This window comes from Bufo bufo, chromosome 7 (genome assembly GCF_905171765.1).
Source record: "Bufo bufo chromosome 7, aBufBuf1.1, whole genome shotgun sequence".
Classification (NCBI taxonomy): Eukaryota; Metazoa; Chordata; class Amphibia; order Anura; family Bufonidae; genus Bufo; species Bufo bufo.
Window position 1 is genome coordinate 18,784,719 of NC_053395.1, and position 19,540 is coordinate 18,804,258.

The 19,540-nt window shown below is 48.6% G+C and overlaps 1 protein-coding gene across 2 annotated transcripts in view; it reads left to right on the forward strand.

The window, feature by feature from the left end:
* Nucleotides 1–19,540, forward strand: part of UBN1 (ubinuclein 1) — a 32,903-nt gene that overhangs the window by 4,092 nt on the left and 9,271 nt on the right. For both annotated transcript variants that reach the window (XM_040439919.1, XM_040439920.1), the window contains exons 4-13: nucleotides 1,276–1,368; nucleotides 2,604–2,738; nucleotides 3,531–3,616; nucleotides 4,184–4,604; nucleotides 5,140–5,210; nucleotides 6,942–7,071; nucleotides 10,297–10,415; nucleotides 14,289–14,402; nucleotides 15,662–15,805; nucleotides 17,493–17,543. In XM_040439919.1, coding sequence (XP_040295853.1) covers nucleotides 1,276–1,368; nucleotides 2,604–2,738; nucleotides 3,531–3,616; nucleotides 4,184–4,604; nucleotides 5,140–5,210; nucleotides 6,942–7,071; nucleotides 10,297–10,415; nucleotides 14,289–14,402; nucleotides 15,662–15,805; nucleotides 17,493–17,543 — 1,364 coding nt within the window. The remainder of the gene's footprint in view (nucleotides 1–1,275; nucleotides 1,369–2,603; nucleotides 2,739–3,530; nucleotides 3,617–4,183; nucleotides 4,605–5,139; nucleotides 5,211–6,941; nucleotides 7,072–10,296; nucleotides 10,416–14,288; nucleotides 14,403–15,661; nucleotides 15,806–17,492; nucleotides 17,544–19,540) is intronic.

Consider the following 19,540-nt stretch of genomic DNA (forward strand, 5'->3'; position numbering starts at 1 on the left):
TCCTCATTTAAAGGGGTATTCCCATCTTGGACATGGGGGGGGGGGGGGGGGGCATTTGGCTAGGAGCCCCAATGTCTGATAGGTGCGGGTCCCACTTCTGAGCGATTTCTGTAAGCGAATGGAGTGGTGGCCGCGCTTAAAGGGTTACTGTCACCAGATTTAACCCTATTAAGCTAGCTGACAGTAGCGATGTGCTAATGTCAGCTAAACCTAACTCGCCTATTCCTACTTGTATCTGTGCCCCTGTTACGCCAGAAATCTAACTTTTATAATATGCTAATTAGCCTCTAGGAGCGGGGTGGGGGGGGTGGGCGTTGTTCCCGCTCCTAGAGGCTCCGTTCTTCACCTTTGTCGCCTCTCTCCAAGTCCTGATTGACAGGGCCAGGCAGCGCTCGCACCTGTCTGCCAGCCCTGTGCTCTGGTGAAATCTCGCGCCGTTCCGCATTCGGCGCAGGCGCGGTGACCCCAATGTCCAGGATGACACAGCCCTTTTAAAGAGACGGGCCACTGTCTAGTACTTGGAACGGCACCTACATGCAGCTAAGTCATAGGTCTTATTAAACCGTCGACACAGGTCCACTTACCTCCTTCCCAGCGCTCCATTCACTTGCACCGAGCATGCGCAGTACGTCCCAGTGTAAGTAAATGGGGGACCAGACTGGTCACATGACCCTCCATTAAGCACAGGTAGTATTAAACCCTTGGACATCAGCAAGATTGTTTAAAGGGGTTGTGCAGGGTTTTGATATTGATAGTCTATCTCATCCGTATCAGATCCGCGGGGGTCCGACACCCTGCGCCCCTCTGCTATTTGAAGAGGCTGTGGTGCTCTGTTGAGTGCCGCGGCCTTCTTCGCCATGTTTGTATAGCGGCCAGGCCCAATCGCCCAGACCATGCGACTGATAGTGATGTTACTGGCCTGAGCACCGCGGCCTCTTCAAATAGCTGATCGGCGGGAATACCGCGAGTCCGACTCCCAACGATGTGACATTGGTGATTTATCCTGAGGATAGACCATGCATATCCCTTTAATAATGCCTATCCCTAGCTGCATGTACGTGTCATAGACCTTCAAAGCGGTCGTCCAGGATTAGAAAAACACGGCTGCTTTCTATCAGAAACAGCCCCACACCCGTCCGCAGTCTGTGTGTGGTACTGCAGATCCTCCCCATTACGTACATAACCCGCGGAGAAGCACGGTGCCGTACGCGGAAGAAAGCGGCCAATGCGTTTCTGTTCCCGGACCTCGCCTTTTAAGCTCTCCTATTTCTATAGGGAAAGAAACGGCGCCGGGACCGCGTGCAGGATCTCGTTGACATGGGCTACGGTTACGACGAGTCCGACTCATTCATCGACAACTCGGAGGCGGTAAGTTGTCAGCACCTTTTTAGGGCAGAACGGAACAGCCGGCCCCTAATAGAACAGTCCTATCCGTGTCCGTAATGCGGACAATAATGGGACATGTTCTATTTCTTTTGTTGAACGGACATACGGAAACGGAATGCACACGGAGTAATTTCCGTTTTAGTTTTTTTTCCCCGGCCCCATTGAAGTGAATGGTTCTGCATACGGGGCTGCAAAAAAAACGGATCAGACACGGGAAAAAATATACATTCATGTGCATGAGCCCTAAAGCTAAGATGAAAGTCTGTGAGCGGCCCGGGTGTTGCAGGGATCCCCTGTATGGACGGCTGCACGGGGCCCTATATGGCGGCAGCTTCTAATCTGCGGTCACACATCATTCGCTAGTTGCCTGTTTGCTGTACAGAATCTCGATTCCCCCCTGAGGTTCACTGAACACCTGCGCAGTTATCCTGCTGCTCCCCGAGCAGTCATCTCCATTGTATCCCGTGGGATTGGAGAGCCTATAATTGCTCCGGAATCCTAATTTGTCTCCGGAGATTTCAAGAGGATTATATATATATATATAATATATGGACAAGGAGGACGGCAACGTTACCGATGCAGGCAGAATACGGACCATAGGACATTCCTGACAAGGTCACATTTCTGACTACAGGGAACACCAGCGATCACAAAAACAGGCGTCTGAGAATGGAGCGACAGCGAGGATGTGAGACTGCGGCTTCACTCACGTCTACGGGACCGATGGATGTAGCTGAGCGCTGTACTCCAGCAATCCCATAGAGAATGAATAGAGATGCAAGTGCGATTCACGTTTCCGTTGTTACGACCACCCTGCAATCCATCAGCGGTGGTCGTGCTTGCACCAGCCTATGTGAGCTCCCACGGCCCCGGCCAGCACTTTTTCCAACGGTGTGCAAGCACGACCACCACTGATGGATTGCAGGGTGGTCGTAACCATGGAAACCGCCAGAGTATAATGTGATGGAAAAATGAATCAAGCCAGCAACGGAGGCAATATGGAGAATCGCAATACATTAGTATTAACTTTCTCTACATGATAAATGCCACTTGCTGACGCGAGACGACCCCTTTAACGTATCAGTATATGTTTACGGTGCCCCCCGTACATAGCTGGAGGTAAGCCGCAGTATAGCCAATGAGCTTGTCGCGTCCGCGGCAGATTTCGGATGCTCCCCTCTTTACACGATTCCCTCCTCTGCCCCTTCTCTCCTCAGTACGATGAGCTTGTTCCAGCCTCCCTGACCACAAAGTACGGAGGATTTTATATCAACACGGGGACGTTGCAGTTCAGACAAGCGTCCGAATCTGAAGACGAATCTGTCCGAGAGAAGAAGAAGAAATCTCCCAAGGTAAACCTCGTCACTTGTGATCTGACAGATTCGTAGTCGATCCATTAGAATCTGGCGCAGATCTACATCCTTTCAATTACTGCCACGCGTAAAGGCAAAGAGACATCAGATTTATTAAAGGGGTTCTCTGAGGCCAGGAAGCCTTTTTAATGCTGGGCAAGGTCCTGAGGCTCCCTAGTCCTCTCTGCTGGACCGGAAGTGTGACGTGCCATGTCTCTACCGCCGGTCAATCCATGGTGACATGCCGGGCCGACACGTGTCACCGCTGAGGCCATTGATTGATGTTCATGTAGACGGCACGTGACCCTTCCAGTCCTGTGGGGACCAGAGGAGAGCTCGCAGCTAGAGCCGTAGCGCCGGTGTATGAAAACGGGTTTCTGGTCTCAGAGAACCCCTTTAAGAGGCGTGCACCGACACTAGAAGTCGAAGGTCCCTTTCATACCGCCCAAGGATCGGGCCAATCATTGGGGGGGGGGGGGGAAATGTTTTTGTACGTTCGGTCCCTGGTAATTGGTGCGGCTGATCGCCCAACAAATGAGCAAGAACTAGTTTGTTGGTTAATCGCATCTTTCATGCGGCTCCCAAATTTTTTCGTATGTGGGCAGCCCAGCGTCCTGTGTAAACTGCTGGCGAGGCGCAAAGTGTTAGGGGGATGAATGATCGTAATAACAATCATTAACCCTCCATGCACTTTGCCTTGGGAAAAGGTCTATCTAAAGCATATCATCAATGCTCGTTGTAACAGGGCCCTAACCCCCCCCCCCCCCCCCCCATGTTCTTTCCTCCTGGCAGAAAATGAAGGAGCGAGGAGACAAAGTGAAGAAGAGGAAACGAGAAGAAGAAAAGAAGAGCAAGAAAAGCAAATGCTCGAAACCCGGGTAAGATGTTCAATGTGGTGACGCCGTGTAAAAATGATCTTGTCACAACCTCAGTGTTTCCCTTTAGGCTCCATTCACACGTCCGTGGTGTGTTGCGGATCCGCAACAAACCCGCCCGGCACCCCTATAGAAATGCCTATTCTTGTCCGCAAGCTGCAGACAAGAATAGGACATGCTCTATCTTTTGCGGACCTGAAGATCGGGGCCGCGCTCCGCAAATGCGGATGCTGACCGCACACTGTGTGCTGTCCGCATCCATTCCGTCCCCATAGAAAATGAATGGGTCCTCCCCCGTTCCGCAAAATTGCGGAACGGATGCGGACCTATTTGCGGACGTGTGAATGGAGCCTTAGAGCAGGGATCAGGAACCAACGCCACTCCAGCTGTTCTGAAACTACAACTCCCATAATCCTCCTTTCACTTATATGGGAGTTACAAGAACAGTTGAGTAAGTATGTCTGCTGGGAGTTGTAGTTTCACAACAGCTGGAGTGCCGAAGGTTGCTGATCCCTGCCATAGAGCGGCAGATGAGAGTCCTGCCGCCATCTTACTTGTCTCCTCCCTTAGGTTCACAGCTCTGAATGGCACCAAGGAGAAGAAGAAGAAAAAGATTATGGCCAATGTCCACGAGATGCTGGCAAGATTTGAAAGGGATAAGAAAGCCTTTGAGACGTGGACGCCCATGGTCACCGCTACCACCGCTGCGCCTAAGACGTCTGCGACCACTGCCCCGAGCCTCCCCCCGCCACCCCCACGAGAGGCTGAGCCGGCGCCGGATCCCCTGCTGTCCACCATGGTGCCTGAGAGCAAGCTTCTCCAAGCGGCCAATGCCTTCGCAGAGAAGAAGCTGGAAAGCCCGGACCCGACTCCTGAAAAAAGAAGCGGTAGCCCGCCAGGGGAAGTTGTCAAGGAGGAGTTTAAGAAGCCGCCTTCTGTCCCCGAGGGGCTGCCTCCTGCAATCGAAAAGAAGATTAGGGAGCTGGCAAAGGTAAATGACGACCCTAAGATCGATCTGGAGGCCACCTCCAAACACTTTTTTTTTTTTTTGTTTGCTTTTATTTTTTAGGCCCCCAAGGGCCTTACAACATGCAATCATTAGATGACCATTTCTTACATTGGAATAGATCGGTGAAAGGCCAGATAGTCTCCAGCCGACCCAGGCCTTTCACAGCAATTGAACGGCTCCCCCGATCTGCATGTGGGGGAGCTGTTGCAGACCCTGAAGAGCAGCACTTCTGGGTTTTCAGCTCTCAGGTGACATGGTCACTTTTGACCACCGCATCTGAGGGGTTAAGTGTCTGCGATTGGCGTTATCCCTAAAGTCCAGCCTTCCACGGTACATGTAGGGAAAGGGTTAATTGCGGTGTGCACACCACTGGTGAGATTTTGTATGGAAACTTCCTGCAGAATTTGGATGAGATTTGTTCAAGTCTCGTCCACTTCGCTGCCACGTTCCTCAGATGAGGACAGACCTCAGCATGGGGGCGCCCCTTCATGTTATTACTGCTCTTCTCCTATTTCAGTGGGTTCAGCTTCCTGATGGCGACAAGAAGATGAAACTGTTTTCGCCGCAAATGAACACTGCTCTTCTAGAGTGAGTACAATGTGTGGACTGTATTACCTCCAATCCGAAATTTCAGATGTAAATATTCCCATGCATAGGCCTGTTCAGCCTGCACCTCCTGTTTCATGAGCAGAGTGCTAGATCTATGATCAGCTGGGTGATTCAAGCCCAGAGGAGTGACTGAGATATTCGTAGAGCCCTCGGACTGGCGCTCTTCTGCCTATACACGTTCCTCTCCTGTTACACTCTATAACTGAGGTGTATGCACCCCCTGCACTCTCCCTAATGTTACCTGTTGCACCCCCTGCACTCTCCCTAATGTTACCTGTTGCTCCCCCTGCACTCTCCCTAATGTTACCTGTTGCACCCCCTGCACTCTCCCTAATGTTACCTATTGCACCCCCTGCACTATCCCTTATGTTACCTGTTGCTCCCCCTGCACTCTCCCTAATGTTACCTGTTGCACCCCCTGCACTCTCCCTAATGTTACCTATTGCACCCCCTGCACTATCCCTTATGTTACCTGTTGCTCCCCCTGCACTCTCCCTAATGTTACCTGTTGCACCCCCTGCACTCTCCCTAATGTTACCTGTTGCACCTCCTGCACTCTCCCTAATGTTACCTGTTGCACCTCCTGCACTCTCCCTAATGTTACCTGTTGCTCCCCCTGCACTCTCCCTAATGTTACCTGTTGCACCCCCTGCACTCTCCCTAGTGTTACCTGTTGCACCTCATGCACTCTCCCTAGTGTTACCTGTTGCACCTCATGCACTCTCCCTAATGTTACCTGTTGCACCCCCTGCAGTCTCTCTAATGTTACCTATTGCACCCCCTGCACTCTCCCTAATGTAACCTGTTGCTCCCCCTGCACTCTCCCTAATGTTACCTGTTGCACCTCCTGCACTCTCCCTAATGTTACCTGTTGCACCTCCTGCACTCTCCCTAATGTTACCTGTTGAACCTCCAGCACTCTCCCTAATGTTACCTGTTGCACCTCCTGCACTCTCCCTAATGTTACCTGTTGCACCCCCTGCACTCTCCCTAATGTTACCTGTTGCACCTCCTGCACTCTCCCTAATGTTACCTGTTGCACCCCCTGCACTCTCCCTAATGTTACCTGTTGCACCCCCTGCACTCTCCCTAATGTTACCTGTTGCACCCCCTGCACTCTCCCTAATGTAACCTGTTGCTCCCCCTGCACTCTTCCTAATGTTACCTGTTGCACCTCCTGCACTCTTCCTAATGTTACCTGTTGCACCTCCTGCACTCTCCCTAATGTTACCTGTTGCACCTCCTGCACTCTCCCTAATGTTACCTGTTGCACCTCCTGCACTCTTCCTAATGTTACCTGTTGCACCCCCTGCAGTCTCTCTAATGTTACCTATTGCACCCCCTGCACTCTCCCTAATGTAACCTGTTGCTCCCCCTGCACTCTCCCTAATGTTACCTGTTGCACCCCCTGCAGTCTCCCTAATGTTACCTGTTGCACCCCCTGCACTCTCCCTAATGTTACCTGTTGCACCCCCTGCACTCTCCCTAATGTTACCTGTTGCCCCCCCTGCACTCTCCCTAATGTTACCTGTTGCCCCCCCTGCACTATCCCTAATGTTACCTGTTGCACCTCCTGCACTCTTCCTAATGTTACCTGTTGCACCTCCTGCACTCTTCCTAATGTTACCTGTTGCTCCCCCTGCACTCTCCCTAATGTTACCTATTGCACCTCCTGCACTATCCCTAATGTTACCTATTTTTGTATTGAAGCATTTACCTGCAGTCTCGGGACCTGAGCTCCGGCCAGCGCTCTTCTGTATTCAGCCATCTCTCTTCCATCCTCCCCTGCAGCAAGGATATGCTGGTAAGGTGGACCAGCCGCCTCTACTTACAAAAAAAGGTAGGCAGCGGGCGTTGGACATCACTGCCATCCTCATTCCTGGCATTTTCATAGTGACTGCAGCTTGTAGGACTGAAGAGATTCCTGCACTGACACATTGTGAGCTGGGCTGAAAAGGCATTTCATCCTCTGAATGGAATGAAAGGAGTGTTTCCAGTCACTGACAGCAAGCAGAGATTTGGGTAACGGGGACAAATTGGAATACAAAGTCTGTTAGAAAGCTGCAAAATGTTTTTTCTCGCTCGTATCATTGGGGGACACAGGACCGTGGGTATAGCTGCTGCTGCCACTAGGAGGCGACACTAGGCTAAAAAGTGTTAGCTCCTCCTGCCGGCTATACCCCTCCAGCCTGGAGAGAGCATAGCCGTTTTTCTAGCTTAGTGTCGTAGGAGGCAGACCTCCCTGTGCAGGGTCAACTCTGCTATACTTTTCCTTTTTTTTCTCTTTTTACAGGGAGGGGGAACGGGCCGCCTAGCCTACCTGTCCCCTGGGAGCATGGCCTGGGTCGGTTTTCACTGTCCAGCTCCCCCAAGAAAAAAAAGAGAACCAGGGCAGCCTCGCTCCCCTGCATCCCGCCAGCCAAGGGGTCACCTGGATCCGACCCTCCCTCCATGCCACTTCGGTGCCAGCGGCTGAAGAGGTGACCCTGCTGGTACCCGGGGGGGTGTGAAGAGAAGAGGATCAAGATGGGGTGAGTATAACTCCATCCGTCCACTCCACCGTCCCCACTCTCTCTCAACTCCCTCCATCCATCCTCAATCTTCAGCCTGGATTCTTCTCTTATTTATCCGGGTTCTTACGGCCCCCCTAGCCGCCACCTCCCCTCGCTCCCCACTCCTTCCCTCCATGGCCCAGCGCTACTGTTTCTACGGCAGTGGCATCCCCTCAGGTGGCGGTCGTGCATCTAACCTCCAGGCATCATGAATGCCTGTCCCAGGCCCTCCATGGTCACAGGGTTCGGGGTTCCGCAGTTTTTTTTTCATCCTGCCCGGCCTCACGCCTATGCGAGTCCCAGGCCTAGTAGGCCGCACTTTCCATGCTGGAGTGGGGGGGGGTGGTGCTTGTTCCCGGATAGCAATTTTCGCGCCCTGACGTCCTTCTGAAGCTCCGCCCCCAGCCCTCACGATGGAGTGAAAGGAAAAAAAACTAAAACACTTTACTGGCTTACTGGCCCCCTTTCTGGCAGCACGAGTCACGTCTGTTACTTTCCTCATCGGATCCGGTATTTCCAGTAGTGTCGGGTGTTTACAATAGCATGGAAGGCTGTAGCTGATGGGTTCCCCGTTTCTGGCGTGCGCTAGTACGTGGCTCTTCAGCTGGAGTAACCCCCTTTTCTGTGGCACATGTCTACGCCGTTGTTCCCTTCACGAGTGGGACATTGGCGATAACGGTTGATGCTGTGAAGGCTTCAGCAATGGCTCTGACCTCTTCTGCTGCTGCAGCGGAACATGCCCATTCGGCACACAAGCTGTGAGCGGACTACGTGTCTCCTCTCTGTTCTGTCACCGCTAATAGGTGATCGCTGTTGGATTGCTGCGCGCTCTCTGCCCCTTCTTGCACTCGCTCCAGCTACTGTTTCTGTCTACCCGACCAGTATCCACATTCTTTGGAATTTGTGTATCGCTGCGGTGGAGGTGCCGCTCTCTTTTTAGTTTTCTTTTTCTCTCCTTTTGACCGTTTTTTTCTCTGCTACGTTTCTGGCGTTGGTCTTCGACGTCACACTCCCCTTCGGACGGAGTATTTCTCCCATCTCCAGCCACATTCTCCCCTTCAGGCGGAGTCGCTCCACTATGGCGGGAGATCGCTTTTCACGAGCCCACGCACCTCCGTTGTTTCTGGTGTCAGTATTGCTTCTCCTTATCGTCAGCGTATTTGTTCTTCAGCCTGATGTTCGGTTTGGCCGCTCCAGGCAGTTTTGTCCGTGGGACCTTACGAAGGGGCCTCTGTGGCTCTGGGGGCATTCGCCCACCATATGACCTCGTCCTTAGGGAGTTTTTTTTATTTTTTGGCAGAGCTGTACGCGGCAATGAACCGGTCTCACAGAATTGGTTGGGGTCTGGGAAAGCCAGATGACTATCTCTGTCTGAGCGGTCACAGCAGCCATACTTGTTGTCTCTTACATGGAACAGGACAGAGGAGGAGGACTTAAGGATTACTCCGCTCCCATGAGTGTACTCACAGCGCCGTCTCTGGATATTTCCCCTGTCTAGCTCCAGCCATGGCCTTGTCCTGGATCCAGCCTCGGTCAGTCTCGTACACGACATTTCTCTCCGCAGCATGGCGCAGGTGTTCCTGATCCTCAAGGACACTGTTTTTCCTCCCAGACTACTTGCCGTTCACGTGTTTTTTTTTTTGTTTTTTTTCTGGTCACTGCCACCGATGGGTTCCCATGTGGGTTTTCATCTCCTGTGCCCATCTCTATCTCTGTTTCTTAATCCACCTGGGTGGTCGTTCCAGAACTGGTCTTCTGCCATTTTGCTCGATGCTTTCATGGCGGATTTCCAAGTTATCCCTTCCTGGTGCCTACACATTGGGTGAGGTTTTGTCTGGGTCTACCTGTCCCTAGGCTTGGCCAGGTCTCATACGTGCCTGGATTACACAGACTTATTTCTGTTGGATAGACCCGCACCTCGGGTTTTCTGTGGGGTCTGAGGTCATGTACGACATCCTGGTTGTCCAATCTGGTCGCCCAAGGTGGTTCTGTGGTCCTCGATTATCCTGAGGTTCCTTCTGGACTTCATTTTCAGTCATCAAAACAGTTTGTCCTTCTTGTAGATATTCGGTGATGCTAGCCACGACTTCTGAAGTGTCTCCAGCCCTTTGGCTTCGTTTGACTGAGCTTTTCCTCTTCTTCCCAGCCTCTCACTGCGTGTTATACGCTTTCATGCTTTCCCAGTCCTATTAAGGGTTCCTGTGCATCTTTTTCCCACATTCCATGCGGGATCTCGTGGCAGCAGCAGCTATACCCACGGTCCTGTGTCCCCCAATGAACTCGGCGCGAAAGAGATTTTACAGGTGAGTCCAAAAAAATCTCGTTATCTGGCATAATCGTGTGATCATGTCGTCCTTCTGCTATGGCAAGGGAACGTACAGCCCGTGACGGCATGGGTGTGTGACATCACTAGGGCATCTAGTCATGGCGTCCTCTTCTGCACGCGACGCTGCCTTTGCTCAGGGATCAAATGGAGGATCTGTAAGTTTTTAATTTTTCTTTTCCTTCTGCAGGGAGAGCGGTTGCGAGAACCTTTACGAAAGCTGAAAGAAGCGGTGGCGAAGGCGATTCCGGAACAGATCGTCAAGTATCATGCAGAGTTAAAGGTGCATAACGAAGCCAGATATGCCAAGTAAGAGAGTCCATCTTCTCATTGGTGCACAGTCAAAATTCTGCCTCCTGGTTGTGGGGTGGGGAAAGGTTACATCCAATCCCAGACTAGGTAGCCCTGTTTACAGCAGAGATCCCCCACACCATTGTATCCCTGTCACATGTAGGCAAGCTGGGACTTGTGGTACTGCCATTCATGCAGCTGCAGTCCATTAAATGGGGTAACCCCCAGTCCCATCTGCGACATGAAAAATCCTAGGGTCCTGGTGCTGTGTGGCAAAGCCATGCACTCCTTTAACTAGAAAAGTGCATTACCAAACCGCAGCAATTCACCGTAAGACGTTTACAGCACAAAGACAGCGTCCTTCGGCCATTCACTCTCAGCAAGCGGAGGTATTGAAACTTGAGGAAGAGATTGCTTCTGTATTTAAACGGGTTGGCATTGGTGGCAATTTGCTAGTCCCAACTGTGGGGACCGGCACCTGTATCCAGAATGGGACCCCCAATGTGAGCGGAGAGCAGCCGCGCGTGCTCGCCCACCCTCCATTCATTTCTGTGGGACTACCGAAAATAGCTGAACTCCCATAGAAATGAATGGAGAGTAGGGATGAGCGAACCCGTGGAAGTTCGGGTTCTGGACCCGAACTTCATTTTATTATTATTTTCCATTATAACATGGTTATGTCGGAAAATAATAGCATTCTTAAGAAAGAATGCAAAACAATATGGCCATTTAGGGGTTAAAATAAAAAAACAACTCCTCGCCTCATCCACTTGATTGTGCTGCAGCAGCTTCTTCTATCTTCACTGAACAGGACCTGCCATGATGTCACCACGTGGGAGAGCGCATTGACGTCATCGCAGGTCCTGTTCAGTGAAGATGGAAGAAGCTGCTGCAGCACAATCAAGTGGATGAGGCGAGGAGTTGTTTTTTTATTTTAACCCCTAAATGGCCATATTGTTTTGCATTCCGTCTTAAGAATGCTATTACTTTCCGTTATAACGGACAATAATAAAATCACCCGAACCTGGACTTCAGTGAAAAAGGAACTCGCAAAGTTCGGTACGAATCCGGACTTAGCAGTTCGGGTTCGCTCATCCGTAATGGAGAGCGCTCCTTCACTTTCGGGGGTCCGTTTTAGAGATGAGGTGGGTCCCAGAGGTGGGTCCTGCACCTTTCTGACTCTGATGGTATTTTGCTAGGATATGCCATCAATGTCCCAGATGAAACGATCCCATTAATCGCCCATCTGCCTCTTGGATATATACAGTTGCAAGAAAAAGTATGTGAACCCTTTGGCATGATATGGATTTCTGCACAAATTGGTCATAAAATGTGATCTGATCTTCATCTAAGTCACAACAATAGACAATCACAGTCTGCTTAAACTAATAACACAAAGAATTAAATGTTACCATGTTTTTGTCACTACCAGAGCTTTGAGACGTTCTCACAGCTCTGTTTCTCCACCCCTGTGATGATGTCACTACTAGAGCTTGGAGGAGTTCTCACTGCTCTGTTTCTCTGCCCCTGTGATGAAGTCTTTACTTTCTGTTTCCTTCCTCCCAGCTGTTCCTCCTGCGTTTGATTTCCCTGCCTTTAAATCACCCCTCCTCCTATTGTAGGGCGTGGATTATATTTCTCATTTCAGTTGTAGCTCTTGCTTGAGTATCTTCACTTGTAGCTATCAGTTCACTGGACCTGTGTTCTGCTGCAGCAAGCACTCTGGATATTGCCAGCTGTCCTTGGATCCGTCTTCTCTGCGGCTGCAGCTCCTTCAGCTAAGTGTGCAGACATTGTTGTGTACCTGGTTATTTTCTGACTGGATCTGAGGTGGCCACGGTTCCCTCCATATACTGAGCAGGGCACCGGTGGCCGTGCCCCTTACACTATTGTAGGGGTTACAGTGGTCATCAGTCTTAGGTACGCGGGCATGCCTCGTTCCGCCATTTGGATCCGGGCATGTGCTTTAGCAGCATAGGGAGAGCTTTGAGGGTCTGACAGGGGTCACCCTTTATCCTCCCTAGTTTGGGTCCGGTCAGTAGCTCTTTTTACTGTGTATACTCTTGTTGCTCACATACAGCCGTGACAGTTTTTATTGAACACACCATGTAAACATTCCCAGTGCAGGTGGAAAAAGTATGTGAACCCTTGGATTTAATAACTGGTTGAACCTCCTTTGGCAGCAATAACTTCAACCAAACGTTTCCTGTAGTTGCAGATCAGACGTGCACAACGGTCAGGAGTAATTCTTGACCATTCCTCTTTACAGAACTGTTTCAGTTCAGCAATATTCTTGGGATGTCTGGTGTGAATCGCTTTCTTGAGGTCATGCCACAGCATCTCAATCGGGTTGAGGTCAGGACTCTGACTGGGCCACTCCAGAAGGCGTATTTTCTTCTGTTTAAGCCATTCGGTTGTTGATTTACTTCTATGCTTTGGGTCGTTGTCCTGTTGCAACACCCATCTTCTGTTGAGCTTCAGCTGGTGGACAGATGGCCTTAAGTTCTCCTGCAAAATGTCTTGATAAACTTGGGAATTTATTTTTCCTTCGATGATAGCAATCCGTCCAGGCCCTGACACAGCAAAACAGCCCCAAACCATGATGCCCCCACCACCATACTTTACAGTTGGGATGAGGTTTTGAGGTTGGTGTGCTGTGCCTCTTTTTCTCCACACATAGTGTTGTGTGTTTCTTCCAAACAACTCCACTTTGGTTTCATCTGTCCACAGAATATTTTGCCAGTACTGCTGTGGAACATCCAGGTGCTCTTGTGCAAACTGTAAACGTGCAGCAATGTTGTTTTTGGACAGCAGTGGCTTCCTCTGTGGTATCCTCCCATGAAATCCATCCTTGTTTAGTGTTTTACGTATCGCAGATTCGCTAACAGGGATGTTAGCATATGCCAGAGACTTTTGTAAGTCTTTAGCTGACACTCTAGGATTCTTCTTCACCTCATTGAGCAGTCTGCGCTGTGCTCTTGCAGTCACCTTTACAGGACGGCCACTCCTAGGGAGAGTAGCAGCAGTGCTGAACTTTCTCCATTTATAGACAATTTGTCTTACTGTGGACTGATGAACAGCAAGGCTTTTGGAGATACTTTTATAACCCTTTCCAGCTTTATGCAAGTCAACAATTCTTAATCGTAGGTCTTCTGAGAGCTCTTTTGTGCGAGGCATCATTCACATCAGGCAATGCTTCTTGTGAAAAGCAAACCCAGAACTGGTGTGTGTTTTATAGGGCAGGGCAGCTGTAACCAACACCTCCAATCTCATCTCATTGATTGGACTCCAGTTGGCTGACACCTCACTCCAATTAGCTCTTGGAGATGTCATTAGTCTAGGGGTTCACATACTTTTTCCACCTGCACTGTGAATGTTTACATGGTGTGTTCAATAAAAACATGGTAACATTTAATTCCTTGTGTGTTATAGTTTAAGCAGACTGTGATTGTCTATTGTTGTGACTTAGATGAAGATCAGATCACATTTTATGACCAATTTGTGCAGAAATCCACATCATTCCAAAGGGTTCACATACTTTTTCTTGCAACTGTAATTGATCTCTTCGGTTCTGGTGATTTTGTGCATGAAGACATGTACATCAGTGACCGGTGTGCGCTCCGCACGTCCTGTACTTTTATTATTAGTAGTAGGTTTTGTTTGTCGCAGGTTCTTTTAGCCGCAAATGTGAATTTTTATGCATTTCTTACAAAACATCTCACTGATGCAAAATCACACGAAGCCTCCCCTGAGGGTTCAGCGGTATCTTCGTAATGATCCAGGTGTCTACTCTCGGAAGATATTCTGGTTGGGAGGGGTAATGTGATGAAAGGGTTAAACCTGCCAAATAATTAACGCTGCCTCCCCTGATTATAACTTTAAATCTGTCAGGATGTTGTCTGAAGACAAGGAGAAGGAGCAGAAGACGCTCGAGGAGGAAGAGGACAAGGGGAGCAAGAAAGCAGCCGGACCCCGCAAGAAGTTCCAGTGGACGGAGGAGATCAGGTGAGGGGTCTGTATGTGACCACACTCGCTATGGCATCTGGTAATCTGGGGACTGCTGGGTAATGCTCTCCAATGGTTTTTGGGTGAAACCAGAAAAAATTAGATTATTCTCGTATCTACATATCTGGAGAGACTGACCTGGATGGGTAAGACGTCTTCTGCAGTAGTCATCCATACCTCCTGGGTCATGGTTTAGTACAGGAGACTGTCCATTAGTGGACGAGAAATATGAATGGTAAGGAGCTGAACCTGTGCCATCGGTGGCTGCAATGGCGGGCACTGGAGATAACTCTGATAACCCTTTGATCACCAGTATCGAAATCCTGGACAACCTCTTTGAGATTTACAGGAAACTGGAATACATGTACGGTGGAAGACGGCGCTCGCAGACACCCGTGGCTAATGCCTGTGATCGGCGATAATGCAAATCGCAGACATTTAGCCCCTCAGGTGCCATGTGTCCACGCCATCTGAGAGTGGGAAACCCGGGATGGCTGCGCTCCCGAGGCTGGAACTGAGATCGGGGAAGGCTTTTCTTAGTGATGATAGTCCTCAGCCTCTGCAATGCTTCCAGGCCCATTCCGGGTGTATTTTACTGCAGGTGGCAGCACTGCATCGAAATATACCGAATTTTCCATACACTAATGTATTAAATCACGTCAGGCTAGTTTCCCACTAGCGTGCGTGTGATTCGGCGGGGAACGGCCTGCCAGATCTCTCTGTAACCGGCATTGCCAGAAGCGACATGGATGCTGTTTGGCCCCGTTAACTATAATGGGGACCGGCTGAGAATCGGTCGGACAAGTACCACTGCTTGCAGTGGTATTAGTCCAGCCGATTCTTGGCATATTCATTACGTTGCGTCACCAACCCCCAAAAAGCTGAATACATTTATTTTTTATTTTTTTTAGCATTAAAACACAAGAAAAACTATATAAATGTGGTTGTAATTGTTCTGTTCCAGAGATTGAATTTTTCCAATTCCATCCCATTTGTAATTTTTTTTTTTCCATCTACCCACTACACTGTATGCAATGGTGCCATTAAAAAGTATGACTTGTCCCGCAAAAAACAAGCCCTCACTCTGCTGCGTGACCGGTAAAGTAAAAAAGTTATGGCTCCGGGAAGGTCGGGAGTAAAAAATGGTAATGCAAGAAGAGAAGATCCTCAAAGGGTTAATCGACTTCGTGACCAGCCGCCATTGTGTGCCCACCGCCAGCTTCTCCTCTTCTGTGCCCTCACTCCCTCTGTCTCTGCAGGCAGCTGCTGTGCCAGCTGGTGCGAATGAAGGTGGATATATATGAGCCCGGGGGATGTGGCGCCTCCAGCCTGGAGGAATATTTAAAGAGCTTCCTGGATGAGGAGGTCAGACCCTTGTGGCCCCGCGGTTGGATGCAGGCTCGGTATGTTGGGAGACAGAGTCAAGTACAGAGAAATGGGGTCACCCAGCTTTCCTAAACACCCAGACAACCCCTATGTAATGGCAGCCGAGATTTGGTCACCACCCAGCTTTTCCAAGGCTCCTCCAAAGAGGCTGCTGGGGATCTTTACAGTGTAGTGTTTTTTTTGTTTTGGGTGGGGGGGGTTTCAGTTGTTCTTTAACCCCTTGACGCAAAAGGCACCCGGCCGCAATGACTGGGAATGGCGATGGTGCTGAACCCTGTCGCGGAACGGGTGCGGACCCATTCATTTCAATGGGACTGCAAAAGTGGCGGATGCTTGCGATTTATATATTTATTTTCGCGCAGACCCATTCACTTCTATGGGGCCTGCGTTGCGTGAAAAACGCACAATATAGAGCATGCTGCGATTTTCACGCAACGCACAAGTGATGCGTGAAAATCACCGCTCATCTGAACAGCCCCATAGAAATGAATGGGTCGGGATTCAGTGCGGGTGCAATACGTTCAACTCACGTATCGCACCCAGTGTGAAAGAGGCCTAAGGGGGCTAATAGTTATTAAGTGACAAGCTAAAAAAAATAAAAAGTTTTAAAAAAATAAAAAAAAAGTTTCTCCCACATTTCCCAATTTTACATATAAAAATATATAAACAATAAGAAAAATAAACATTTGGGGTTTCGCTGTGTCCGTAATTGTCAGAACTATTAAACTATAAAATATAAAAAAAAAAAATTTCCTGTGCTGTGAACGCCATAATCGGATTTTTTTTTAATATTTTTTTTTTTAATATTTTTTTTTTATATAAAACGTGGTTCGCCATTTATTTTAGTCCTCTTTTCCAACAGCAATCCGGACTGGGCTTTGGTACCGAGGTGCCGGCCAGTAGGACCACAAAGCCCAGTTCGGATTGCTATTTTAGATAGTTTTTCAATACTCCGATATGAATACTGTAGGAATTAACCAAAGTCTTGTGCGACTTCAGGCGAAACGAACTTTGCCTCCTCGGAGCCCATACATTTTAGTGCTGTACGGGAACATCGAATCTTTTGAACGAATCCACTGGATCTGTGATCTGAAGGTTGAATGGCACAAGCCTAGTGATTTAAAAGTAATTAAACAAAATAAAACGATACAAGTTTCGCTGTAATCGTATTGAGCTGCAGAATTAGGACGTCATTTTTAGCGCACAGTGAACGTTGTGATGTCAAAACCCCAAAAACCTTGGTGGAATTTTTTTTTTTTTGATTTAGTAATTTTTTTTTCTTCTAATTTTTATCCCACTAAGAATTTTTCTTTCCCCGTTTTCCAATACAAGACCTGGTCAATTAAAAGGCAGCATTAAATAAAACGCCCTCATATGGCTACGTCAACAGAAAAATAAAAAGGTTATGGCTATGGAGAGGAAAAATCTAAAATTGAAATGGGCCCGGTCTTTAAGGGGTTAAAGCAGGGCTCCGTAACAGTGACCTGACGACCCTCGTAAAAAACAAAAAAAAAAAACACTTTGGGGGAGATTTATGGAAATTGTCAGCAGGGAAAACCATAGCAGCCAATCACAGTGCAGCTTTCAAGAGCCAACGGCATTCTATGAAATGGAAGCCGCGCTGTGATTGGCAAATGGCTTCATACGTGACCGGTGGCGGAGCCGCAGCGTCTCACACTCTTCCTCGCACTTTGTCGTTTGCAGGACGCTCTTCAGGGAGACCAGACGTGTGTACCCCCAGCTCCGCCCCCCGATGTGAGTATCACCGTTATCAATGAGCTGCTTACTGACAGTGAATGGAAATACTCTTGATCTGAGCACTCGTTGCGGTCCTGCTCAGAGCTGGGGATTTTTTGCAGTTTATCAGTCTAGACCAGGGATCAGCAACCTTCGGCACTCCAGCTGTGGTGAAACTACGACTCCCAGCATGCACACTTGCTTAGCTATTTTCAGAACTCCCATAGAAGTGAATGGAGCATGCTGGGAGTTGTAGTTTCAAAACAGCTGGAGTGCCAAGGTTGCTGACCACTGGTCTAGACCATAAGCTGTTACCCCAAATGGGTGTGCGCCTACTGTGATCATACTGGCGCTGTATGTGGCTGTCTGACCGGTCACGGGGTATGGGGGTCCCGGGTCTTGTGATTGGTAGGGATCCCAGCAGTAAGACCCCCACCAATCTAATAGTTTTCCTTATCCTTTTATATATATTCTTTTTATTTAAAGGGAGTCTTTCACCTAATCTGAGCGTTTTAGACCGCTCAGATCAGGTTATAGACTCTTTGACCCTCATTACAATCGTACCTTTCTCCTCTGTGTCCCTCGTCCAGATCATGAAAATTAACACTTTTTAAACTTATGATGTCTTTAGTTGGCCGGCGCATGCGCAATATGAAAAGCTGTTCCTCTGCCCATAATGGGCAGAGCAGTGCGCAGGTGTGGGCCAGTTCCCAGCCCGCCGTCCTCTGGTGCCGCTTGTGACGTCCGCCGGCTGGAGGTGTTTTTCTGGGCACCTTCAGAAGATCATTTGCATAAGTTTAAAAAGTGTTATTTTCATGATCTGGACGAGGGACACAGAAGAGAAAGGTACGATTGTAATGAGGGTCAAAGAGTCTATAACCTGATCTGAGCGGTCTAAAACGCTCAGATTAGGTGAAAGACTCCCTTTAAGTTTTCAGTTCAATAAATCATAACATTCGGGGGGTTTATTCCCTTTAGTTCCAAACATATGAATTACAGGCATTACATATTTAAATTATCAAAAAATATAGGTTCTGTAATAGGATATATATATATCTATCCTAACGTACTATTAGCACAGGTGTATTAAATTGTATTATTGCGTTTTGTGTAGTATATACATGTGTGTATACAATATATATACAGTACAGACCAAAAGTTTGGACACACCTTCTCATTCAAAGAGTTTTCTTATTTTCATGACTATGAAGGAATCAAAACTATGAATTAACACATGTGGAATTATATACATAACAAACAAGTGTGAAACAACTGAAAATATGTCATATTCTAGGTTCTTCAAAGTAGCCACCTTTTGCTTTGATTACTGCTTTGCACCCTCTTGGCATTCTCTTGATGAGCTTCAAGAGGTAGTCCCCTGAAATGGTCTTCCAACAGTCTTGAAGGAGTTCCCAGAGATGCTTAGCACTTGTTCGCCCTTTTGCCTTCACTCTGCGGTCCAGCTCACCCCAAACCATCTCGATTGGGTTCAGGTCCGGTGACTGTGGAGGCCAGGTCATCTGGAGCAGCACCCCATCACTCTCCTTCATGGTCAAATAGCCCTTACTTTCAAAGTTTTCCCAATTTTTCGGCTGACTGACTGACTGACCTTCATTTCTTAAAGTAATGATGGCCACTCGTTTTTCTTTACTTAGCTGCTTTTTTCTTGCCATAATACAAATTCTAACAGTCTATTCAGTAGGACTATCAGCTGTGTATCCACCTGACTTCTCCTCAACGCCACTGATGGTCCCAACCCCATTTATAAGGCAAGAAATCCCACTTGTTAAACCTGACAGGGCACACCTGTGAAGTGAAAACCATTTCAGGGGACTACCTCTTGAAGCTCATCAAGAGAATGCCAAGAGTGTGCAAAGCAGTAATCAAAGCAAAAGGTGGCTACTTTGAAGAACCTAGAATATGACATATTTTCAGTTGTTTCACACTTGTTTGTTATGTATATAATTCCACATGTGTTAATTCATAGTTTTGATGCCTTCAGTGTGAATCTACAA